General features: G+C 34.4%; 1 protein-coding gene across 3 annotated transcripts; it reads left to right on the plus strand.

Moving 5' to 3' along the window:
- The first annotated feature begins 2,309 nt into the window (after positions 1 to 2,309).
- LOC129242377 (uncharacterized) lies at positions 2,310 to 27,945 on the plus strand. 3 transcript variants are annotated; one of them, XM_054878983.1, is made up of 10 exons: positions 2,310 to 2,743; positions 21,715 to 21,829; positions 23,694 to 23,993; positions 24,058 to 24,126; positions 24,195 to 24,408; positions 24,469 to 24,686; positions 24,746 to 24,879; positions 24,952 to 25,106; positions 26,885 to 27,126; positions 27,186 to 27,945. In XM_054878983.1, the coding sequence occupies exons 2-10, from the start codon at positions 21,761 to 21,763 to the stop codon at positions 27,663 to 27,665; spliced, it is 1,881 nt and encodes a 626-aa protein (XP_054734958.1). In that variant the 5' UTR covers positions 2,310 to 2,743; positions 21,715 to 21,760; the 3' UTR covers positions 27,666 to 27,945. The 3 variants fall into 3 exon arrangements, with proteins under 3 accessions (XP_054734958.1, XP_054734960.1, XP_054734959.1); XM_054878985.1 differs by having other exon boundaries at positions 2,352 to 2,389; XM_054878984.1 differs by lacking the exon at positions 2,310 to 2,743 and adding an exon at positions 3,415 to 3,492.

Raw genomic sequence — 27,945 nt, forward strand, 5'->3', positions numbered from 1 at the left:
TCACTATTTGTATGAAACTACAATATATCAATAGCCTACTATGCATAAACAAAGTTGGTTTAGAAGTGAATCATTATTTTCAAGCTGAACTGAAAAAACATGTAACCTACGTTGCCGCAACGCATTTGACTGACGTGACGTGTAAAACGTACCGTGGTGCAACAATGAAAGTACTGCCGCATATAAACAAAAACATGTTGGTTGTGAAATATACATATTATGAAATGCTTATTGAAGCGAGAGAGGGTTCTAATAGTATTTATGGTAGTCGTAGACGGTGTGCGACCATAATTTCGAGATCTGGACGCACATCCCTTTTTCAGAACAACTTGGTTAAATCTAGCCTTTTGTCTACTCTTTCAAGCTTTTATCGAAAATATAAGGGCTCATTTGAATTGACTCAATTAATTTGAATTCCATTTGTTTTCTGCTTTTAATTTGATATAATAAAAAGCCCCATCGATAAAAATTTGAGTTTCACAAAATTGTTCTTCTTTAAACAGTTGTAATTTTCGGCGCACTTGCCATACGGCAAAAGTAGAAAGTTGCCTGATTTTGTGCATTCCGGTATGGCGTCCGGCACTTATGTGGCGCCTTCGACTTAAATCCACATAATCTATTTTCCTGTCAGCGAAATTCGTTGCCGCAAATTTTGTCGGGCCTATAATATAATCCACTATACTTACAGAATATTATAATCAGAAACGGAGAATAAGAGCGAAGATAAACGTATCCATTTGTTTCTATCAGCTACATCCAAATCAGAATTAAAGTTCAAACCAATAAGGTGGAGGTGGTAACCGAAGCTTCCTCAATGATTGCAGGAAAGATCAGCATTAGCACCAAAACAATCCAATAACCAATAAACGGGAGTCCCGCTTTTTTCTTTGATAAGTGTATTTTTTATAAATTCAAACATCATCAAATAAAACAAAATCAAAATCATTTATGAAATAACTTCCTGAAATAATTTTCCTTCCGCAGAAATTTCGACAATATGACATTTCTATTAACTCGAACAGAGTTGTATATGTCTCTATTTGTGTCGATTTCTTTATGCTGGTAAAACCTTTATGTGTGCATAAATATAATATGCTTGTACACAAGCGAGTATGCCTGCGCTCAAAGAAACACCAGTTGAAAAAGCTTGTTTTAAAACTACGTTAATAATAATCTTTGGTAATTAAAAAAAGTTCGGAAAGCTAATATTGGTTCATATTTTGAAATCTCGACATCTTATAAATAATTAATAAACATCAGCAACGCAGTACAACTTCCCTGTTTATTGCGCAAATATCATTATATTCAGACATACTCTTATAGCAAAGTACATAGATGTAGGTACAATATCTTTAGTTCAAGTGATCAAGGTTCTTCTGTAAGATTATTATAAGAGAATATAACAATAGAACCCTTGCTTTTTCAGGACTAAAAATACCTTACGTTTAAGTGGTTTTCCTTCCAATTTATTTAATTCTTTAATGTATACAGCTTCATTTATGAGCCTATGGAGCCTTTCAGTGAAGGAAACTATTGAGACCTTTCTCTATAAATGTTCGGGTTTCACAACCAGGCGATTAAGGTTACTGGCTTCTCCTTTCTTCGATAATATAGGGTTGTGCTCCAACCTAAACCCCATGGTGGTATCAAATCGGCACTTTAGTGCTACTTCGGAAGCGCCTGTCTGGTACTTCACCATTTCACCTACATACCTACAGCTTCATTTACAATTTTCAAATTAACTTTACTGGACGGGAAAGAGCATGTACGTATCTATTGTATATAAAATTTAATTCGAACAAATACCCTCGTAATTGGACAATAGTCTGTTACTAATTCCGGCTTTAGTTTCCGGGGTCAGGTCCGCAGTAAAGTTTTCAGCAGTCGAACTTGCTCACGAGTGTTTCTATTGATCTTGTTTATTGCATATGTTCAGACACATACATACATATATACATGACCATCCTAATGATTTATAAGCCTGGAAGTTGTACTGAAGTTTTAATAACAAATTGTTCTGAATGCTACATCGCATTTATATATATACATATGTATAATTCCGCATGCTGTTTAAGATTTCCAAGGGAGAACTTGCAGCAATTATTACAGAGCCGGCAAGTCGGGAGTACGAATTTATTCTCTTCAGTTTTGTGTCTTACTTCGCCATACTCTTTTTAATGCATAAACAAAGGCCTTTATAGCTTTAGCTTTTCCATTGCTTCCATTATTTTTGCAGTCTAGTTCATAATTTTATAAAAACGTGCATGTTTTGTGCTTCGCTTCACACCTGTGCCGTACGTAAACGGATTCAAAACATTTTAAATCTCTACTTGCTCTTCGATGTATGTGGTCTTCAATAGGCGCAAACAAAAAAAGCAGTTTGCATTATGTAATATTAAGTTTACGAATTACGAAAATAAAGCAAGTGTATTAGTGTATAGCAACCATTAATTCTCGTGTGTTTTGGGCTGATGTTTTTTTTTTGTATATTTGCACTTGAGTGATTCTTAGCTTTTCCAAAAATCAGACTGTAATAGCGGTACCAAACCTTTAGCATTTGTATACCAACATACATCACCAAGAAGAAGTGGCAAAGTACAATCCACGAACCAACAAGGCGAAAGATAAAATAAAACTTTAAAATCGTTTTAACAAATTGTTAACTGTTGTATGAAAAAAGTAACAAACAAATCATACTGGTGAAGTGTTCAAAAATTAATAATTTGTGCTCTCTCTTATATTTGTGAGTATTTACTGATTACTTAAAACTAGCACGACATGCCAATGTTACATATTTAATGTATAGTATATGGGCGTCAATTTTTTATTTAAAAAAATGTTCGAGGTCAATGACATTTGTAGAGTGATGTTTAATTATAAGTGAAAATTTCGGCTAAAATGTTTCTAACAATTTTGTGGCCCAAGGCAAATTGGTACATACTTGGTAACCTGAGAAATAAATGAAAAAATTAAATTTTGAAGCCTTCGTTGGACCATCAGGAAATTCAAAGTGAGAAAAATTACGTAAGTTAGAGGCTTTAAATTTGAATGAATTGGATATCATCAATAAGTTGTATGAAATGGCATTCAATGAATATAATAAAAAACTTCTGATCAAAAAGTAAATGGACGTTATCGATAAAATTAAAACGGTAAAATCATACATTGCTATTTTATTTATGTATACTATTATATAATAAAAATGTAATTGCAAAAAATATCAAAAAAATCATGTTTCTTTTTTGTTTTGTCATTACTTATGATATGTAAAATGTATAAATTTTATGAAAATATAGCAATTTGACGCCAAAATTGGCGTGCGCGCAGTGCTTTACATTAAAATGTGCCTTCGTTGCATGCGACATTTTTAGGACCAAATACAGGACTACTTTTATTTTAGAATCGGACACGAAAGGACAATATTTTATTGAAAAAACGACATCGCCATAAGTGTGAAATTTAAATATATTGCAGTGAATATCTTTGTAAAAGGTATGTGGTTTATATTCGTGTTCATGTCCTTTGATGTTATTATTAGATGGTAAATACTTGATGGAAATTTGTTCGTTAATATTTTTGAGTTTTACTTCTTGGATTCAGAAATGATTTTACTTTGCTTGAGAGTATTACAGAAATAAAATGAATCCCATGAATTTCGTTCGAATTGAAGCCAAAATTATCATTATAAGAGTAAGTGAAGTACATATTTTCCAATAATTTAGGAAAGCTGTCGCCATTTTTCCAAAAACTTAAACATCTTGCTTAGTTGAACAAAAATAGCAAATATACCATCACACGATTTTCTACTATCAGTCTTTTTATTTTATAAAAATTAAATTTTCTCCTAAAATATTGCTCTGAATAAAAGTGTGAGGAATTTAGCATAATTACACAGCGAAATATAGCAGATTTGCCTCCTTCGAAAATACTTTTATATGGAAAGTGGCCATGGTTATTGTACGGGGAGTTTAGGTGAAATTGATTGAACGGTGCTTTATATATATAAGCATACGAGTATTTCATCAAAAGTCGGCTTGACCATGATAATTTTCCAAAATTTATAAAAGCTCAATTTTTTGCTTAACACTCACTCTACATAAAAGTATAACTTTTTTACATTTTGTTTCCAGTAGTTACTTCAAATTGTATTCTCAAAAGGTACCGTTATATGGAAACATGTGCAGTTTTATCCGATCTCACTCCCCAGTTTCCTTACCAAGCTAGCCTGTACTAAGTTTCATTGCGAAATCTCATTTAGTTTAAGATAAAAAGAGTTTTGACCATTGCTCCACACAACTGGAATCACTGTAGGATGAATCGAATGCCACTGGGCTTTCACAGATAGAAAAAAGTGTTTCTTATTCTGAAAATATTTATAGCCCGGTTCGGTTTATACTTATATATTGGCTAGATGAGAACAAATGTTTTTCCGAAATATAACGGCTTACAAGGTGGTGCTCGGATGTAAAGCAATTATATAAAATTGGCGCGTATACACTATTTTGAGTGTCTGGCCGACTTCCTGATTGAAAATTTCTTTAAAATAATGACCGAAGGTGATGCAAGGAATGTAGTAGAATGACTGTGGGTCACTTTTAGAATTTTTATCTGCCGTTTGTCACTAGACAGCAACTTCGGACGCAAGATTTTTTTGTCAAAATCGGCATATGGGCAAAAAAAAAATCCATTGATGCAATTTGGAAGTGAGAGAAAAGCGGGCATACGTTTATCCCCTTTTTGCAAATGTAGTAAAAAAATTAAAAAAGGTTAACGTAAATCATGAATTTTATTTTGCCGATGCCCGTCCAAAGCCTTATATTCGGCTGATGTATCCTTATTTTCACTAAGCCAGCATCCAAGGTATTTGAAATGTGAAACTTTTTCTATCTGTACATTGTGAACCATCAGCGTTTGATTAGTGCCTTCATCGGCATGACGCCTACTGACTGCATGAATTTCGTTTTATTAATGTTAGTTTTAAGACCGTAGTTTTCGCCGTGATGAGCAGCTTTATTTAGTAACGTTCAAATAATTCAAGCTCTCTGCTAAAAGCGTGGTATCGTCGTCGTATCTAAATTTATTTATAACCACTCCATTAACTTTTATACCTTCATGTGAATCCCAAAGAGATCTGGATAGATTTTCGTAGAACAGATGTTGAAAAGGAGAAGTGATAAGCGGCCTTGCCTAACGCCTTTAAGAATTGGGACTTCTTGCGATTTTTCGTTGTCAACATTAATTTCGGCCATCTGGTTCCTATAAAGATTTTTTAAACATCGTAACTCTTTTGTGTTATTGTCGAGTGATGCTAGGATGTCCAGAAACTTGTCATGTTACACTGTCGAAAGCTTTTTGATAATCTAGAAATCACATGAATACATCCTTTTGCACATCTTTGCAATTTTGGAGAAGAACAATTCACCGCTTCACGAGTGCCCATACCCTTTCTAAAACCAATTTGCGTAGGGCCCATAGCTTCTTTATATTTTTTATTAATTCTGTTGTACTATTAAAAAGAATAGTGAGTGATTCATGAGAATTATAAGCCTATGCACCTCGCACTTTTTTGCGTGTGATTTTTTTGGTAATGTAATGAAAACAGCTTTTAGCAAATCCTGTGGAAGCTGCCCGGTATCATAAATGCAATTAAGAATGCGCAGAAATATCTCAAAACCTTCTTCGTCAATTAGTTTTAAAATTTCTACAGGATTTTCGTCAGGAGCAGTTGCTTTGTTATTCTTTGAGGTACGTACAGCTTTTTCTATTTCGTCTAATGTTATGCTGTAACCGGTATTGTCATTTGATTGGTTAAAAGGTGGCCGATTGTTACTGAATAGATTACAAATATAGCGTCCCTATAGAAGTTTCTTCTGATATGTATCTGTTATGGCCATATTATTTTCATTTAGTAGCAGAGGTGTTTTCTTCTTGTTTTGAGTTCTCCTTCCATTTATAAATTTTATTATTTCGCCTGTCATCCATTCGGTTTTATATTCGGTTACTTTTTCCACAGTTCAGGTGGTTCTGTAGTCTTTGACGGAATCTCTTTGATGCTGCTGTTATTTTGAAATGCCACCGTCGATTTTACTAAAGCTAAACTCGGTATTGGATATTTTTAGACTTTTCTCTTGGGAAAATTGTATAAGTCTGTCACCCCTTTTATTTCTAGGACCGAATCTGAAACCTCCTGCTTTTCCATCAACATATAAGGATCCTATTTGAGCATTAAAATCGCCTTGAATGTTAGTAATTTCGGTCGATTTATTAAACTTCAAAAGTTCTTCTACTTCAGTAGAGAAAGCTTCAAGTTCGTCATTGGTTTTGTTAACTGTAGGCGCATTAACTTCTAAAATGTTGATATTCAATGATTTCTTCTAATTTTATCAGCACTGATCTATCATAGTAGTGAATTTTCACATCATCTGAAATGAACTCGCCACTATCCATCCACCATTTTTCGTTAACACCTAACATACCTTTCTTCAAGCTGTTCACTTCTATTATTGCAGTTTTGGCCTTGCGAAGTCTGACGTTTTTGCAATTGTACTTCCATAAAATTTACTAATCTCTATTGTATGATTTTCGTGAAAGCTTACTTTAGTAGTTTCGAGTTGCCTTCTAAAGGGCTTAGAGTTTTCCGATGGGGGACTGGCAACTTCACACGGAGAATTATACTTAATTATTTATATTTTTAACTTAACTATGTATTGCCAATGTTGTGATTGGCATCTATACATGTGTGCGTAGTTACCGAGCTCTTTATATACTATATTTCATGGAATTTTTGTTTGTAAAGCTTTAAGATTATAATGTTTCCCAAATATTGGTGTTAGAAAGGCGATTAGTAGATAATATCATTAAAACGAGAGTAACTGAGTTTTTGCTGGCGTTTGAAGCCTTCCTCTTGACGTACTTGAGGAATACTCTCGTACTTGAGGAATATTTTGCTGTGATTTAATTTGTAAGACTATGATTACTGCAGAAGTTTTCAATAATTGTATAAATATAACGAAAGTTTACTATTTATTTAACACATGTATACCTACTACCTCTGGGAGGAATTGACAACATTCTCAATAAATGCATTTATTAGGGGACGTAAGTTCCTTTCAAACGCTAATGACTCGATTTTATTCATCTTTAATCTATCAGCTCATTAACAATGTCATTTATTGGATATAAAGCAATAATATTTTGAAGAACTTACGTATCTTACGGTACATAAAATCAGCTGTTGCACCTTCACTTTTCGTAGAGTTTAGAAAATATGGCACTCTTGCCTGGTCAGAATGCAACACCTTGAGAAGAGAACATGCATATATGAGAAATGAAAATGAAAATTTGACGGCCCTGGCGCTGGGTAGAATTAGATTACTATCTATAAGTAGATATAGAAATAATATTAAACCTGCTGAAATAATATTCTTCTTTTTTTTAATTGACGCGATAACCGCTAACGCCATTTTGGCCGAGTTTAACAAAGCGTCAGTTGGATACACCAAGTGAAGTCAAGTCCTTCTCTTCAGAGCCGGAGCGTTTTTACCCATTCGGACGGCATGACCCAGGCTACGTAGCCGCTGCGCTATGTCTATGTCGTCGTAAAGCTCATACATCTCATCGTTCCACTGCCTGCGATATTCGCCGACGCCAACCTGCAAAGGTCCAAAAATTTTTCCGCATAATCTTTCTCTCAAACACTTCAAGCGACGCTTCATGGCATATTGTCATCGTCCACGTTTCTGCGTCATACGTTAGGAAGGGTATGATGAGAGCCTTGTAGAGTCTTAGTTTTGTTCCTCGAGACCGGGCTTTACTACTAAATTGCCTACTTAGTCCAAAGAACTAACAGCGTGATTATTAAGGCCGATGATGCCAATATCATCGGCATACACCAACAGCTGTACGCTCATATAAAATATTGTGCCTGAGCGGTTAAGCTCTGCGGCTCGTACAATCCTTTCCAAAATCAGGTTAAAAAAGTCACCCGACAGCGAGTTACCCTGCCTGAAACCTCGTTTGGTATCAAAGAGCTCGGAGAGATCCTTGATAATTCTGATGGCGCTGCTGGTATTGAGCAACGTCAACTTGCATCAGTTTTGTGGGGAAATCAAATTCAGACATCGCGGCATATATGTAGGTAACTCCTTTTCGTACTGGCGAATGCAGCTTTGAAGTCGACGAAAAGATGGTGGTTGTCGGCGTATTGTGAATATCTGGTCGATTGTGGATTTTCCAAGTATAAGGCCACAGTGATCGTGGGCGTCAGTCTTTCACACAATACGCTTGCTAGAACATTATATGCGATATTAAGAAGGCTAATTCCTCGATAAATGGCACAGATTGCAGGATAATAGGAAAGTTCCAGCCGCTCATAGAAAGAATCTTTGATCTCATCGGTCGGGGCGAGGGGGAAATGAGCGAGATGTTGAAAAATCGCGCTTTGATGCGGACTATTGCGAGACGTTCGTCCACCGATGTGAACGACAGTAGTTGGCGACGAAGTCTTTCTCCCATAACAAATCCAACACTGCGCCGTTGTACATCTTAGCTGTAGTAGACGTGGCAAGGTCCTAAGTTTTTCCTTGCCTTGCCCCGTCCATTGCATCTCTTGAATGGCAGTGATGTCAGCCTCGAACGGGTGTTCGGAAACTACCCAGACGATACTTGGGCTAATCCAGGAAGTTGTTTTTTCGAAAACACAACGTATATCTGAGAGGTGTACAAGTTTATGTGCTTTAAAGAAATTACACTTTTAAACATTTTTTTATTTAGATCATGTAATATGCTAATAATCTCTACTAAATAAGAATATTCACTAAAGTATCAACTTAAAAATATATGCGCTCTTAAGTACACCATACAGTTAAGCTATTCTTAAGTTAAGTTGTCCTCATAAAAATTCACCATAAATAAACTGTAAATCACTAATGTCCGTATTTTGAATTTTGGATGAACAGACTGATAAATTTACAATTAATTGGAGAAACCACGCATTTATTTACCAAAATTAAGTAGTTTTGAATAAATTCTCTAAGAAAATATCAAATATTTATGTGGGTTAATTTTTTTCATTGTTAATAAAAAATATACATAAACTGGAATTGTCATGTAGCGCCAGCATCGGAGACTATTGGTTGGATTTGGGTTGCTTATTTAGTAGCATCTGGTGAAATTAAATTTATTGAAAAATGTTGACAGATGGAGTAAGATGAAAATTTTTGTATTAAGTGAAAATAAGATTACGAATTGACAGGTTACGCATATAATCTTGAGCGATATGGAAACGAAATCTGCGCATAGATATGTGCAATGTTTACTTGTAAAAAGATAGAAATGAGTGTCTGATCGCCATCATATATACTTAAATCATGAAAAGTTGTAAGTGCATACTCGTATCTAAAAAGCGAATATCTAAGGTAAAATAATATAACAATAAAAGAAAATGAGTTATACCACAGTAATTACTACTACGTTTATTTTTAAAACTTTGATATGTAACAGCTTCATCACAAAGACGTGACATATAAGTATGTACTTATATATAAAACATGTATGTTTATTTAAAGTATTACTCACATTACCACCAGGGCATGAAGAAAAGTTAGCTCAAGGTCAGAAAATTTCAAAGCGAAGTGGTATTAAGCATAAGCTGCTTTAATATTTACTTTTATGAAGTTATAAGGCATAAACGGATTTACTACCAGGCAAAAAATAATACAATATCTAAAACACTTAAAAAAGGATTTTACAGACTCTAAAAGCATTGGTATATTCAGCGTAAAGCACTGAATAAGAAAAATTTTAAAAATATGGAAATAAAAATTTGAACGTTTTAGTTACTCTCTTGAAAGATCAACGATATACAGTAGGGAGCAAAAGTGTTTCCATAGTTAACATTCTCAACTTTGTGGGCCAATAAAATGCAAACGAATGAAGCAAATCAAAAAAACCTTTTGTTCTAATAATATGTCTTTAATTCTTAACAAATTGCCGTATATGATAAAAACAAAACAGAATCAGAAAAATATTCAAACAAAAAAAACCAAACCAACTCGCATGTGTACAATTTTGCACCTTTAGTGAACAAAATGAAATGTGATATGAAATTAATATTTTGTCCACAGACCCTTATTAGCTATTACACCTTTTATTCGGTTTGGCATACTCTCGACCAACTTCTCTATGGTTTCTCTTGGAATTCGGTTCCACTCCAGTTCTACACGCTTCCAAAGATCGTCTAGGTTGGATGGCGCTAATTGATATTGCCCGAGCCGTCGCTTCACGATTGACCACAGGTTCTCAATCGGATTGAGGTCGGGACTTTGAGCTGGCCACTCCATCAACTTAAAATTTTGGCTTTTTAACCATTCGCGGACAATTTTGGCAGTATGCTTCGGGTCCCCATCTTGTTGAAAAGTAATTTCCTCTTCGGGATATGCACACTTGTCCAGAAAATTTGTTAGTTGGGTTTGCAAAATATTGAGGTAGTCTTCTTTTAACATTATACCATCAATTTTTTGTATTGGTCCAATGTGCCACCAAGTAAAGCATCCCCAAACTTTGACATTGCCTCCTCCATGCTTGACGGTTTGCTTCACATGGTGTTTTTGAAGCTTGTCGCCGGGTCTATGCCAATAGTATTGCTTGCCATCCGACTGAAAACGGTTGAACTTGGATTCGTCTGACCAGATAACACGTTTCCAGTCATCTAGAGTCCAGTTTCTGTGTTCCCGGGCAAATTTCAATCGAGCTTTGACATTCTTCTCGGATAGGGCTGGTTTATTTTTTTTCACACTTGCCACATATCCAATCTTAGCCAGTGCTCTTCTAGCTGTCCACCGACTCACGTCTTTTCCTATGTCCATAGATGCCTTCTTTGGTGTTAGGAACTTATCAGATCTCATTTTCGACATCATTAGTCTGGCGTCAGAGTCTTTTAAGAGGCGTTTACGGCCTTTAATAATGTTTTTGGGAGCAACATTTCGTCTTTTTTGGACCTTGGACACCGCTGAATGGGAAATCTTAAGCTGATCTGCAATAACACGAGTCGAACAGCCACTTTCAGTTAGGCTAATAATACTATTTTCGACATCAGACGAAAGCTTCTTCATTTTTTCGCAGTACTTTATAGACTAATTGCTAAAATCAACAAATCTGCTTCGAATAATAAGAAACGCGTGATTTTCTGGATCTTATAAGCGAAGAATGAACAAACGAAACATATAACGGTAAAACCGCATGTCTATTGCTGAAAAGAGAATTAAGAAATCAAACAAAAGTAAGAATAACGGAAGGTGCAAAATTGTACACATGCGAGTTGGTTTGGTTTTTTTTGTTTGAATATTTTTCTGATTCTGTTTTGTTTTTATCATATACGGCAATTTGTTAAGAATTAAAGACATATTATTAGAACAAAAGGTTTTTTTGATTTGCTTCATTCGTTTGCATTTTATTGGCCCACAAAGTTGAGAATGTTAACTATGGAAACACTTTTGCTCCCTACTGTATGTATGTATGCACATATGTTTGCATTTTAAATCCAATAATATTCCCAAAACCGTGCACTATATGCCACAGCTTTAAAAATGCTCCTCGAGAAGCTTGTTGTACTAATTTAAATGCTTGGGACATTAAATAGTTGGTCCCCCCGAAATCAGAAACAAATAATAGTGACCATTATTTTATTTTTACAAGACCATTGCATTACAGCATCGAGAGATGGATAATTCAGTCGTTTGCACTCATAAAGAAAAGAATCTCTATGATACAGGTGTATAAGAGCAACGGTTAACGTCAACACAATTCATGATAACCCCATGTTCGGATAGAAAACAGTAGCAGTTTGAAAATGTAAAACAAGAAATACGAAAAAACGATGCAAACAATGTGGTAATGAACGAAATTTATGTACAAAATCGTATGTACACATGCATACGTAGGTAGTTGCTCATGGATGTATTCATTTAAGTAAATGCATGTACTCGTATATGATTATTTCATTTCTCAAATCTGCAAAACCTGTGTACGTAAACTCATTTAACGAATTATTGGAGAGTAAAAAGTCTTTAACGGTTGGTTACGGTATTGTTCCAGCCGCTATGAGTGCTATAGCAAGAAGATGAAACTGTTATGTTGTATAAAAAGTACATACGATAAACGTGTCGCTTGCTTGATTCTATTCAATATAATGAACTGTCTTTTTGACTGTTTTGTTATGGGTGCGTGGTACAATTACCACACTACACTAACGCGCTAAGTGTCTTTAGCCTCAAGTATAAACATATTTTTCACTTCAAGTTTGCTATCTATACAAACAAGTAGTTTATGGCTTTGACCTTGCTGCTATATTTTTTTCACGCTCAGCTTCATTTATTAGTATGTACATATGCATATAGTTAGTAATATACAGTATGTGTGTGTGCTTCCCGCCCTTCGCTTGACCATATTGGTTTCCGTTTTCGCTGCCCTTCTTTCCTTCCGCTTTATTAAGCTAAGCACTTAAGCATAGGGTAATGTAATAACGATTTTTAACCGACGACCATGTATAAAAGTGTTATGGCAATTTACACTCCAAAATGGTGAGGCGACAGCGTATTTTACCGGCCTTGTAAAAGTTAAGATGAAACTCCATACCGCATTTTTGATTTAAAATATTTATAATAAAAGAAAAAATAAATGTTAAGAAAATGCTTGATAAATGTATGCCCGGTTTCAGCAATTCATTTAAAATTTATTGGACTGTTAAAATTTAAAATATCGAAATTTCGTATTGAAATTGTATAACTTGAAATTTTAGAATTGATTAGTGAAACCGGGCATGAACGTATTTATTACATAAATAAACGCATATCTGTACGTTTTGAGATTTGTAATTATATATTACAGAAATTTTATTTATGATATTAAAACATTTTCGGAATTGTGTTCTTCAGTTGTAGAAATAGTTTAAAGAAAAGATCTTACACTAAATAAAATTCCAAATTGATTAAAAGTTATCGAAAAAAAAAATGGAATTTTGTTAATGATTTCGATGTAAAATGCGTTTTACAATTTCCTTTTTAGGCCTTGTAGAAATATCATCTTTTTGAGCCGTTTCTGTATATTTGTAGATCATTCCAGGGGATTTTCTGATAACCTTCCAACTGGAGTGTACAGGTTTGATAGCTCAGCAGACAAAGGCGACAAATTACTTTTATTTATTTTCCAATACTTGTTGACTAAATTATTGAAACAGATTTGAGTTTTTTTAAACCTATCTACAATAGCTCTTAATCTTATATTATCTTGTATTTTTTAATCGCATTTATATATGTGATCTCGTCGGAAAATATATCTTTTTACTGCCCTCATCTCTTCATTTATTTCTTCAAATAAATTATTTTGTATTTCCTTCGCTAAGCTATTTCGACCATACATATCTTTTATTTTAGAGGTGAGACGGCGCACGTAGGTAGATTTTGCATAATTAGGCGGCCAAAAAGATTTTTTCAATAGAATACATTTTAAATGAAAAGAATAATTAAATATAAGTATTTTCTGTTAAAATACATTAATTTACGACATTTACTTTTATTGGTAGGTACAACAAATTTTTTTTAATGTACTTTACTAAAATGGTACAAAATTAAAGTTTTGGCTACTATCAAATAGGTCATTTATTTACAATAGGTTTACTTTAAATATAATATTGCAAGAGCTGACTTAATCTTTTAGATTTATAGGGCTTATAAAATAAAGAATAAAAACACTTAACATATTATATTACATCGCTTATTATCAAATTCAAAGTTACATAAATAATTAACACGAAAACTTATTTTAAATGAAAGATGTTTCTTCTGCTTCCGAGTCCGAGTCGTGCTGCTCACCACTATTATTTGGCTTAGTTATGTCCTTAAGGACTTTAGAGGCATTTCTTTTTCCCTCAGTTTGTAAAATCACTTGCGCAGTATGAACAATCACCTCAGGATTTTCCAATCTACGTATTTCCTTAGTTTTCCTTCTCTTACTTCGATCACTCGATTCAGAAAACGATTTACATGGACGACCTTGGCGCTAAGATGAATCCATTGGTATTTCAAAAGTCCCTTCTAACCATGAATGATTATTTTTAAGGAATACTTCTTTAGTTTTTCCTGCTCCTGACCATCTTTGTTTCATTTGTGATTTAAAATAGGAATATTTATGCTTTAAAGCTTTTTTACAATTTTCAGAAACTTTACAACACTCGAGAAGGTAATTTTCCAAAAAATCTAATTTTTTATCCAAGGTAGGTAAGTTTTGACCTTGCATCAGGTCAAATAAATATCTTCGCGTCACTACTTTCACACTAGAGGCGCTTGATGAACCTACGACAAAGAAAAACTTACTTGAAAAATAAAGTGCTAATAACATAATTTTTTTAAGGTATTTCCTTTAAGTCTTTGATTAACTAGTTTTTGTTAATAGGCGGGAGTTGGCGGCTAATTATAACTTTATATAATTGTTTAAAGTATGCATAAATTATGAAATTAAAGAATATTACAGGGACGAACAGGGAAAATAGTGATAAACCCCTTTAAAATATTTAATTTACAAAAATCTAACTCAAAAAACGTGATCTTTTATAAAGATTCTAATATATACAAAACAATCTTAAAATTGGTGACTACTACATAACAAATGAAGATACATACCTGGATTATTGATATCCATCACAATCACTGTGAAAATAAATTTGCAAAAATAAATACTGACTTTGTAAAAATGTATCACGGAAAAGCCGAGAATTATATATGCACACTGTGAATGACAATTGAAATCCGACTGCCTGTAATTCGGCGCGTGCCCTATTCTGAGAGCTGAAATTAATGGGGTGGGTTTCTAAGAAGTGTCAGGTAACAATGTGCATCAATAGTTTGTTCTTAAGTTGATTTATTTTTTTTAACTTTTGGCCGCCTAATTATGCAATGTCTACGTCTGTGCGGCGGCCTAAAGGTATAACTTTACTGTTATTGCATACGCATCGCCCGATACCTCCTATGTCACATCTTCTAATGGGCGGCATTTCTGGAGTCGTTACGTACTTATTTACTATGATATAGATAGAGCGACACTTTTTTCTCAATCGACCTCTGCCCGTAATTGCTCGCGTGGAACACAAATTTGTTTGAACCATTAAACAGCGGGTTTAATTTTGGCTTCCAATTTCAACGTGTGTGCAAAAAAACAATATATGGTATTTGTTTCCAGAAGCTAACGCTAACAACCGCGGATATTTTAGTTTAATCATTGCCCAAATAATCGCACAACTTCAAAAATTCAAGTCGAGTTCGAAGACACCCGACGCAGTGTCGGTTCAAATATTGGTTTCAATATCGGTTGCCAAACTTGATATCATCATCTACTAGTTTTTTTCTTATTTTTGATCCAACTATCGGGTTAAAGTACAGATGCCATCCAACGGGCGTTTATAGACTTAGAGGTAATTGGGTCATCTCTATGCTAGAAGCCAGGATCATCATAGCTAATATGGGTAATATCAACATAACCAAGAAGGTCTGCAGGGCTCTCCACAGGGGGGAGTATTATCTCCACTTCTGTGGTTATGCGTTATTAGCAAACTTAACAAAACTTAATAGAGGTGGGGTAAAAGCGGTGGCGTACGCTGATGATGTGATGCTAATGGCGTCAGGACTGTGCCCTAATACGATCAGTGGGGTCATCCAAAGGGCGTTAGGCGAGTTTAACTCGTGGGCAACAGGCTGTGGCCTAAGTTTAAACCACTTTTCTATGCTTGGAAGAATATGCGGTCTTCAACCTAAGCATACATTATGGCTGTATAAGACGGTTATACGACCTATTTTGCCGTATGGTTCGGTAGTTTGGCGGAAAGCTCTAGGGAGAGAGTACAATACCAAATTACTCGGCAGAATACAAAGATCAGCCTGTGCAATAACGGTCGGTGCAATCAGATCATGTCCTAGAGATGCTCTCAACGCACTAACACATGTTGTTCCAATAGATCTACATATGTGCATTTAGGTTGAATGCAGCGGGTCGCTGGAAAGAAAAAATTTATTGTCATGCCAGTCTATTATTGCGACAAACTCAGTTAACCTCGGTGAGGACTGACTACATCGTCTCGACGGTAACATTCAATAGGAATTTTGCCACTCTTTTTCCATCTAAGGAAGAATGGAATAAGGGATTCTCTCTAAAATACTTCGACACTGCAGTCTATACAGATGGCAGTAAAATGGGCTGTGGTGTTGGAGCTGGTACATATTCTCACAGACTTAAAATTGAGAAATCTGTGCGTATCCCTAATACCAGCAGTGTTTTTCAGGCGGAAGTACTGGCAATTGGGGAAGCCTATAGGCTACTAATCGCAGATTTCTCTTTGAAGGGCATATCGCTATTCTTTCGGATAGCCAAACTGCAATCCATGCACTGGATTCAGCTGCAACAACCTCTATGGTGGTGCAACAAAGTAGGAATAGCCTTAAAACATTGAGTGAAAAGCATGCAGTTACCTTAATCTGGGTCCCGGGTCACCGGGAATGCTATGAATAACGCTTTTGCAGAATCGGTATTCATACCATTAGGTGCAGTCAAGAATATAATTTCTCAAAAATACCTCCGAATCGCGGATTGTAGATGGAAAGACCAATCGAAATGCAAAATTAGCAGAACATTATGGCCTACTTACAAACTCAAGCGGTAACGTCAACAATCTAATACGGTTATTAAACCGCACAGATATAGTCATGCTATAAATGATATTAAACAAGTTGATAACGATGTGGCTACAAAATGATGCGGAAGCGCTAGTTGGATTCTGGACGAATCACCACTTTAACCTTTCGGGTAAAAGATTGTCTGGATCATATTTGTAAAGTGGTGATTAAATTTAGTATACATTTAAATCCTGTGAAATTATGTACTTAGGTATATATTGAAGTAAACTACTTAATGAAAGTGATGAAGTGTTACCTTCATTTTTTACAATGCTCCGTTTACACGAATTTAACCGTTGTTTTATATTTTTTTTGCCTTATATACGACTTGGCTTTATATGACTTGGGTATGCAAACGAAGTTGGGTCTGGGATTTTTTTAAAGCTAAAAGCGAGTGACATGCTACGTATGTGATGGGATGTTGCGTTATGGCTCCTTTACATCACCACTATAAGTAAATAATCATTCTTTGCGAATCCATAAAGAAGCTTCTATAAAAATCTTTAGCAATAACAAAAATCCATAGTGTATAAATTTCCGAAGAGCGCAAACGGGGAAAAATCCGGGCCATGAATGAAAAGAAAAAACGGCCTCAAATACGTGCGTCTTAATGTTGTTTCACTTACTTGCTTACTTACATTTGTATATTAAACCGACGTTTTATAAAAGATATTCACGTATTTTAGATTAAACTTTATGAAAATACGTATGAATTTGCTATGCATATTTTTACTAATATAATAATATAACGAGTGTTTTCCTTCAACCCTTAAGAAATGTATTAAATATGTAGCGCATTTAATTTTTTAATGATAAATACCTATATCTAATTATGTTCATACTAGCAAATTTACGAGTTATTATAATTATTATTTTGAATGGATGTAGTTAAAACAAGAGTTCGTAGTTTTCGAATAATCGAAATGCAACGGTCCAAGATTGTATATATGTATTTTCGTTTACAAATATAATAATATTTTATGATTTTGACGTTTAAAATAAAGTATTGCAATATGGGAAGAGGTGTTTTGGTGTACATATGAAGGAAGAAGGTCCAATTGGAACAAGGCGTGTGGCCTAGAACTTCTACCAAAATATTATGTGCCTGCTAATCACATTTTTCACAAATAACAAACCTATTTGGAAATTAGCATGACTCTTTTTTATTATAACTGGAGCAATTAATTAATTTTTTTATACATAAAATGGCTTTTGCATATATTTCCCAATATGCAAAATAATTAAGTCATATAAATTAACTTTTTTAAAATATATCCGTGGAAAGTCTCGGGTAAATTTTTTGCTGTCAAGCTGTCATTCGAACAGTGCTTATACAATTTTCAAGTAATTAGCTTTGAAAATCCATCGTTTAAGGAACCAATTTCTTCAAAATCCAAAGTCAATGTGGAGCCTACCAAAATCAAATAAGTACAGATATTTAACTATTTTTTATTCAAATACGTATTACGCTTACGTTTAGTACTGAATTACGCTTACATTTAGTACTGAAAAACAAACACTGCTCTAAAAAAAAAAAATAAATCTGAAAGAAATGAGATTAAATAAAAAACTTTAGATTGCTATATTGCCTTAGGGTAGGGTGGTTGTCGCAAGACACACTTAGACCTTCAGCAGGTCCATTGCATTAAAAGAAAAGTATTTGTTTCCATGGCCAAATTATTGCCAAATGCAAAAATATTTGTTTTAGGAGGTTGGCCTTTACTTGTGAAAAAGTATTTGCAGTAAGAATTGCGTATTGAATGTACCGTTTCGTCCTGTGCTGAAAATGACGCTATCATTTTCGAAAAAGTAGAACTTATTTGTGGAAAATGTGAAATACTTTGGTTTTCAAAGTGTCTTTTTTTCGGCGTAACCATAACAAAAACATTTATCGGTCTATAAACAAACTTTATAATTGTCATTGAATGAATTATAAAGATAAGTGTGAATTATAATTAAATATTGTTGTTAAGTATTTTTGTTGTACTCTATAAAAAATTATGTATTTACAGATTTACTAAGAGAGTCGGATGCAGCCATTTCTTTGCTTTCTAGATAAGTAAAAGATTCAACTACGGGTTAAGAATACTCGAATGGCTTTGGGTAAAAAACTTATCAAAATGGTGACTATTTACAAAAAGGATTTTGAACAAGCAATTCTGCATAGACCTATTCATCTTTATAAAAGACTCTAACCTTTGATATAAGACTATAACCTATAAAAATAATTATTTTATATCCAATATTGTAAATATAAGTAAATGTTAAATTAGACTCATAGAATATTGTACAAATGTAAAATATATAATTTTTCCCATGATTGTTGTTATAGGGAAAGTAAGTCGGTTGTTGCCTGTTTCCATTAAAATTATTTAATATAAATTAAATTAACATAGTTTCTATTTCTTTAATACTGCTACGAGCTTGGGGTGATTTTTCGCCTTCCTAGTATTTTGAAAATGTTTGCTACCAATTAAGTGAGTCTAGCATTTGATGACTTCGCACTGACGAAGCTATAAAATGTGTTTTATGAGTGCTTGTGACTTATATTAATTTAGACTAAAATTACACAAAAATTTCTTTCTTAATTATTATCCGTAAAAAGTGGCAAATTACTAAACATCCCGAAGATAAGGCAAAACTTAACAAATCAACAACCGAATTAAAAACATTATTAAAACAACACCAGGATAAAAAGCTTGAGAATTACATACATAACTTGGGGGCCACGGCAGTTAACAATTATTCCCTATGGAAAGCAACTAAAAACTTAGTCAAAGCAGTTCCACATAAACCTCCCATCAAAACACATCACGGAACTTGGGCAAAGACCAATAAAGAGAAGGCAAACACACTAGCTGAACACTTTAAAACAATATTCTCAAACGAAAAAGACAACCAGCACATTGAACAAAATGTAAATACGAGTAACCCAGAAAAGAGAATGAAAATGACAACCTCAGCAGAAATCAGATATCATTTGAAAAATCTGAACAGTAAAAAAGCACCGGGCTTCGATCTAATAAATGGTAAAATACTAAAAGAACTACCTGATGTAGCAATTACATATATACGACAAATTTTCAACAGCATATTAAGGACACAATGCTTCCCACGCCTCTGGAAAGTTGCACAAATAACGGCAATCCCCAAACCAGGTAAAAGTGCATCAGAAATGACATCATATCGCCCTATCAGTCTCTTGCCCATTCTTTCAAAAGTGTTTGAAAAAATACTCTTTGCCAGATTAGACAAAATTCTGATAGAAAAAAATATAATACCAAGCCATCAATTTGGATTTAGACGACAGCATTCAACTGTGCAACAAGTCCACAGAGTTATAAACAAAATATTAAATGATATGGAAAATAAAAGGTTCTGCATAGTTGTCTACCTGGATATTGCAAAAGCTTTTGACAGGGTTTGGCATAAAGGACTACTACATAAGCTCAGCCAAATATTACCACGGAATCACTTCACCATTCTCAAAAGTTATCTGGAAAACCGACATTTCTTTATAAAGTTCGAAGACGAATGCTCAAGCATGATGCAAATGACAGCAGGTGTACCCCAAGGTAGTGTCCTAGGGCCTCTATTGTACCTGATATTTACAGCAGATATACCGATCCCAACCACAAAAAATTGCATGATAGCCACATTCGCGGATGACACGGTTTTAATGGCATCGGATAAAATAGAAAAAAACGCGACTGACATTCTTCAACAAACAATAAATAACACCGTATCATGGTTCGATAATTGGGGAATAGAAGTCAACAAAGATAAAACGGTACAAGTAATATATACAAACAGAAAGCCTAAGAAACATAAATTAACAATAAAAAACAATGAAATAAAAATCCTTCCTAGTGCAAAGTACCTTGGCATAACTATAGATGAAAAACTAAATTGGAAACGACATATACAAAACAAACGAAATGAAATCAAAAACAAGTTCAGACAATTATATTGGCTGTTGGCTAAAAATTCAAAACTAAGCCTTAACAACAAAGTAGTGATATATAAATCTATAATCTCACCCATTTGGAAATATGGCATTGAAATCTGGGGCACAGCAAAAAAAACCAATATCAAAATAATTCAAAGGACGCAATCTAAAATACTTCGAACAATAACAAAAGCAGGCTGGTATATACCAAACGACGTGATCCACAGCGACCTCAATATCGACACAATAGATGACACAATTAGAAAATACAGCATCAAGCATATAAAACGACTAACAAATCATCAAAATGAACAAATGCGCAAACTACCACAATCGGAGAAAGCGGGAAAACGAAGATTAAAACGATTAACTCCAACAGAACTTACAATTTAACAAAACAATAAAGAAAAACAAAAAGAATAATAATAATAAATAATAATAATAAATAATAGTAATAATTAATAATAAAAACAATTATAACACAGAAAATAATATAATGTAGCATAATCTGAAGCAAAATTGAATGTTTATCTAGCATTGGTTAGAGAACAAAGAATTCCAATACTACTTTAAAAATAATTACTTATTGTTAAAATTTAACAGATTGTAATTTAAAAAGGGAAATAATAAAAAAAAAAAAAAAAAAATTATTATGCTGTATACCATAAGACTTTTACTCTAATATTACAACGTCATGTAAAATTATTGTTTTAGAGGATCTTTGTGATCTTGTTTGTTTCACTTTCTATGATAACTTTTTTTTCTGAAGATTTTTATTAACGGAAACTCATTGTATCCATGCTTGTAGTATAAATCCTCTCCAGTGCCATTGAGAGTGATTTTATACTGAAATTTGTTTCGAGTAATTAATGGGTAATGGGTAGAATAATGGGTAACTTTTTCATGCGTTTATACAGATTTATACAACTACTGAAATTGAAAAAGAATTGTATAACATATAAAGAAAAATATTAAAACAACTTTTTATCAGAAGTTGCAGGAAGGGATTTTCGTCGATTTCAAATTTCAAATTTGTTTGACTTTCAGATACATCACCTGCAAAAAACGGAACTATCAATATACGATATTCAAAATGTCATATTATCGACAAAGATTAAAGTATTCGGAGATTATCAGCGCCATTCTTCTGCTCGTGGTGCATGTGAGTACGAAATTTTAGTAGCTTCATTTTTATTATATTCGTATCAATTATTTGTCAGTGGTATAATATAACAGTATGGACTAAATAAAACCAATTTATGTTATTAATATACATTACTATGAGCTTATGCATACATATTATATGTGTAATAAAGAGTGTAGAAATCCGTTTCATCACAGGCAGCTGCATAACTCCTAACAATCTAATTCACTTTACCGTTTGATTTCTTATGAATATGAAAGTGTCTAATTGGTTCAGTTGTATTCAATTGAAATAGAAGTATCATACTTCCTCATTCAGTTTTCCGCTTATCTTGGAGCCGAGGTCAATAATGAGCGCTTAGCACAAAAGGTGGCTGAGGTAGTGTAGTCAGCTCATTGTACTCGAACCGTAACTAATATTGGCCAATCCGCAATTAACGGATGCAATATTGCGTATGCAATATCGATTGCATTTCTACTGCCGAGAATCTGCAAATGTTTTTGTTTTCTTTACATAGCTGCAGAGAGAATCACTGAATGATGTACTGGAATATGCACCTGCGTAACATTTATGTACATACGCACAGATGCACATATACTATATATGTGCATTCCATTTTTTAATGGCTTCGCTTATACATATATACATACATATGTTTACAAACTTGCGTTGTATTTGCATACTCTTAAGGTGCTGACCCAATGCATGCTTCTTTGCGTCGACAACTGTCAAAAAATAAAAGAGATGTATGTTTTATAGTTGCCTAAATAGCCGCTTTGAATAGCGCTCTATTCTATTTGACAGCGCTAAGCTTTCAAAGTTAAGCAACGCAAAGCCATTAAAGCAAGCCTGCATTGGGCCAGTACATTAACACGTTCGTGGACACTAAAAATTTCAGGGAGCTGCAAAAATAGACAGACAATTATTTTTGAAACTAGTTGTAATATCCAAAATCTGATTATACATATATGTATTATAAGAGTAGTTAGAACATTGTATTTTAACTGTTATATGAAAGTATTTCAATACTTTGAAATGTATATTAATTACAAAAACTTAAAGTTACATGAAATTAAATGAACAAAACTTGGCTTTAAAATTTGAATGCTGTAGCAACCACGTCATTTTGCATTACTATAAAAATGAATGCTATAGCATTCACGTCCGCGAACGTGTTAAGATTCATGCAAACATGTTCGTATGCATGATAGCCAGACATATAGACTCTAAATAGGATTCTAACATATGCTGATAGCATTATTTTTTGCTTTTCTCAATATTTCGAAAAATGTTGAATCATATTATGTGGTACTACAAATGGTGAAATGTGTTTTATGAAGCTGCCACATTCTCCATTTGATTCAAGCTTCAAAATTTGAACAGTAAAGATGGAAGGAAAGGTATTTCGGTGCGTTTTCCACAAAAGTTGAAATGAAAGTTTACACATCCGATAACAAAATCCCAAAAGAGTTTTTGTAAAAACAAAAATCTGTTTTTTACACGTATTTAAAATAGGTGATTTTTTAAATTCATCACGTAGGAAAAATTTAGTAAAATTCGATGAAACGTGCATTTTTGCACATGTGCATAATTATTGCATATTTTTTCTCATAAAGCATTAAACATAAACATTTTCATGATAGTTCTATTTGATAGTGACTATGAAATGGATTTCTCAGTCTTAAAATTAGTAAAAATCTTAGTCTCAATTTTCCTAATAAAAAACCATAAAAAATAGCAAAAAGTTCTATGTAAAATGCACACCAAAAGATTTTTGATCTAACACTTCTCCTGGACTAATTCTGATATGTACTTCTTCCGTATTGACTTCTTTTGCCATTCAACTTTCGAATGTTTATTTATTGCTCATCTATCTTCACAGATACCATTGATGAGAGCAGTTAAAACAATTGATTTAACCACTGAATACACTCTTGAAAGCAAATCAACTGCTATTAACAACCGAGGCTCTAAACTTTTAAAGAACTCAATGCCACCGAAAGCTGCAGTAAGAATGGATAGCTTCGATAACAGAGGGGCTGAGAAACGCGAAGAACCTTCAAAACAGTTACTTGCGAAAATGTCATCTAAATCGTATATTAGTAAGCCAAACTCAACAACAGCACCCACGCCGGCTAAGCTTGCAAAGCGTGCTGGTTCTACCGCTGAGATCAAACAAAAGGTTCATAAGTACATCTAAGCACTTTACAACTTTTTTTTAATTTCGTTTAAATTTAATAATTTAGAAAATTAGCAAAGAGAACACAAATCGAACTGGAGACACGGCAGCACGCAGCAAACTTCGTCAAGAGGCAGTGAGATAATTTAGTTACAAATTAAAATTATTTGAACAGATTTAGGACAGCTCTTATTCTGCTTTTAGGACCATATTCCGGACTCATCGGGGCATATACCGTATCGGATAGGTCGGCCACATTTAGCATCACCAGAATATGATTCCACTGGGGTTAGTTCGATTTCTAATGATGGCGGTGAACCTTACCAAACAGTATCTTATGAGGCGGATAAGTGGCCAAACGATTACTGGGAACGGGACTATAACAAACATTTTTCCTTCAACACCACCCGAGTTCAGCGTATGTCTCTATAAAAATAATTGTACTCAACTAAATCCTGATCTCTTATGATTTCTACAGATATTGAGGCGGAGTGTCAAGATGACTACATGAAGATTAGAATTGGATTTAATGCGACTTTCAGTGGACTAGTGTATTCAGCAGGCTATGCGTATGACCCCGATTGCATGTATATTAATGGCTCAGGAAGAGACTATTATGAGTTCTACATTCAGTTGAATCGCTGCGGAACTCTAGGAAAAAATGCACTTCATGATGAAAAACGGAAAAATCCAACTGTAAGATATATGTAAGAAAATTTCTTTAAAAAATATTTACTAATTATGTTTTGAGACAGAATTTTATGTGGAATACTGTGACGGTTCAATATAACCCACTTATTGAAGAAGAATATGATGAACATTTCAAAGTAACTTGCGAGTACGGCTATGATTTTTGGAAAACGGTGACTTTTCCATTTTTGGACGTCGAGTAAGTCTTTACACAGCTCAAAGTTCATATTGCAGATATTATCTGATTATTTGAATTTAACTTAAAAAACAGAGTGGCTACTGGCAACCCTGTCGTCTTTACTCTAAGCCCACCTGAGTGCTACATGGAAATACAAAATGGTTACGGCATTGGAGGTCCACGTGTTACCGGACCTGTGCGTGTTGGCGACCCGCTTACTTTAATCATTTACATGCGCAGCAAATACGGTTTGAATAATCTACTTTTGAATTTGTAATGCAATGTTTGGCCACGCTTCTATTTTGCACTCTCTGAATAGTCACAAACAAGAAATATACTACTCTGTCCCTAGACTCCCCTTTGAAAGTCTCTTCAAGACGAGTATACCGTCAAGAAGGGAGTGGCAGACCCCAAAGCCATGGGGAAGGGAGGAATCAAATTTTTATACAAATGGTTCCAAGCTAGACGATAAGGTTGGCTATGAAGTTGTCTCGAAGGAATTAGGACTGGAAATATCCGTTCGACTACCAGACTACTGCAGCGTCTATCAGGCAGAGGTTGTAGCTATAAAAGAAGTCGCTACATATCTAAATAGGCACGCCGTAACAAAAACGACTATAAATATATTCTCAGAAATGCCCGGTGGCTCTAAATGATATTAATGACGTATTCAAGGTCAGCCTTATTTGGGTTCCGGAGCATAGAGATATTGGGGGAAACTGTAAAGCTGATGAGCTAGCCAGAAAAGGTACTGCTCTTCAACTGCTCAGTGATAAAAGTAGCATTGGAATACCCATGGCCACGAGTAAACTAATAATAAAAAACCTCATTATCCAAGAGGCCAATAGGTCATGGAGAAATGAAGATACGTGTCTAACAGCTAGGCTACTATGGCCGAATATAAACAAGAAAAGAGCAAAGGAATTGCTTAGTCTCTCAAGAGACAATATCACGAAGGTCGTGGCTTGTTTAACCGGTCACTGGCTATTTGGCAGGCATTCCTCGAGACTAGGAGTTTTCTCCCATTAATATTGCAGAAGTTGCAGAGATGAGGAGGAGGAAGAAACAGTCGAGCACTTCCTTTGCAATTGTCCAGCCCTAGCTAAAATCAGAGCAGGTTGTCTAGGCAAATACTTTTTTAATTCTCTTACAGAACTGTCTGGCGTGGCGTTGGGATAAATACTACTTTTTAAAAATGGTTCCACGAAGGAAGATAAATGGAGTAGCCCGTGTAGCACAGTGGTATCACAACGGACCTGTAAGGTCTGAGTGAGTTGGTCGTATAGACCGACTACCACCATAACCTAACCTAACCTAACCCTATGTCACATATGCACTTAACACCTTCCTGGCCTTATTGAGTCAATAGTTGATGATCTTACAATATGCTGGAACACATCGCCAAATCAACGCTATTTTGATGAAAAATTCTTTCTAATATAACTTAAAAATTACTGACGGTATTAGGCTTAAGATGAATAAATATTTCATGAATTTTCCAACTTTTTTTGGCCATTTCAAGTTTAAAGTTGGAAAAATTGTTCATTTTTTCCCTTCAGCATTAAATCTAATTAAGTCGTATCTTTGGGAAGGTTCGAAGGCTGTTTGTGTTAATAGTTCTTTGTCCAGTTTTATGTCCGCAGGTAAAGGTTTTCCGAAAGGCTCCGTGCTTGCTCCTCTGTTATTTATATTTTACATATATTAATGACTTATTGAGGTACATAAACACTATGATTTTAGTTTATATGCCGATGGCATCCAATTGTATTTTAGTTGCCCCGTAGATTCAATTGATTAGATCAAATAAAGGCCTAGTAGTGGGCAACAATAAGTGCTTAACTCCAGATAAAATCTTTCACCCTTATAATTTAACTTTTTCTCTCTTTCATATTTTAAATGTACGTCTTAAAAATGAGTTTTAGAATTAAAATATATTATTTTCTTACTGTGTATCCTATGCTAAAGTACAACCGATGGTTTTTGGGTTGGATATTAATTAATAAACATGTATTCTTTCGCTTTATAGACGGTTTCGACATTGTAGTGAACGATTGCTATGCTCACAATGGTGCTAACAAGAGGATTCAGCTTATAGATGAATATGGTTGTCCGGTAGATGATAAGCTAATTTCACGATTCCGTGGGTCTTGGTCTGATTCTGGCGTTTTTGAAACTCAGGTGTACGCATATATGAAGACGTTTCGATTCACCGGATCTCCAGCACTTTACATTGAATGTGATGTACGAATGTGTCATGGTCGATGCCCTGTAGGATCCGCATACACTCTGGCCCTTGCTCCGTTTTATTAAAAAATTTTGTTTTTCAGAGTCAGCCGTGCCACTGGCGAAATTTGAAAGCTGTGACCAAACGTGATATCTCAAATTCGACGGCATCGAAATTTCAATCAACCCTGGAGCCAACAACACCAGCAAACATGGAAGGAACTATCATGCTTAAAGATTCCTCTTTTGATTCCACAACCATAGCAGGCGAGGAAGTAATGACATCCACAGGAAATCCTGTTAGCTCCTTATCAGAAAATGTAAACCTCTTTCAATCGCTTCGAGTGTTGCAAGAAGGCGAATCTGAGGGCGACGATGTTTACTCATATGCGCGCCATCTAGAGCCATCTAAGCATCAAACCTGCCTAAAAACGACGACATTTTCAGCGCTAACTGTCACATTTTCAGTAGTGATGTGTGTGCTATCAGGTGCATTGATGGTGGCATGTTCTCGTCTAAAGCAACGCAGTAAAGACGCATCTTTATATGACACATACATCACCCATAAAGGTCAAATAGATTAATGTCATCTATCAAATTTAAGCATAGGAATTTTACAATAACGTGTAGAAATAATAAATGTTTAAGCTGTAAATAGAAATTTCTTCCGTTAATATTGTATAATAAAATTCCGAAAGATGAAGCGTAGACAGTCTTGTGACCTAATAACTCATTTGCCAACGCCATCAGTGACCCTTTTTAAGTGAACATCAACATTCGACTACAAGTACATACAAGAAAGTACTTCTTTTCAATCAGTTTCCTTTTCCCGTTTATTTTCTGTAAAACATATTTACTTAAAAT

The sequence above is a fragment of the Anastrepha obliqua genome, chromosome 3, assembly GCF_027943255.1.
Source record: "Anastrepha obliqua isolate idAnaObli1 chromosome 3, idAnaObli1_1.0, whole genome shotgun sequence".
Classification (NCBI taxonomy): domain Eukaryota; kingdom Metazoa; phylum Arthropoda; class Insecta; order Diptera; family Tephritidae; genus Anastrepha; species Anastrepha obliqua.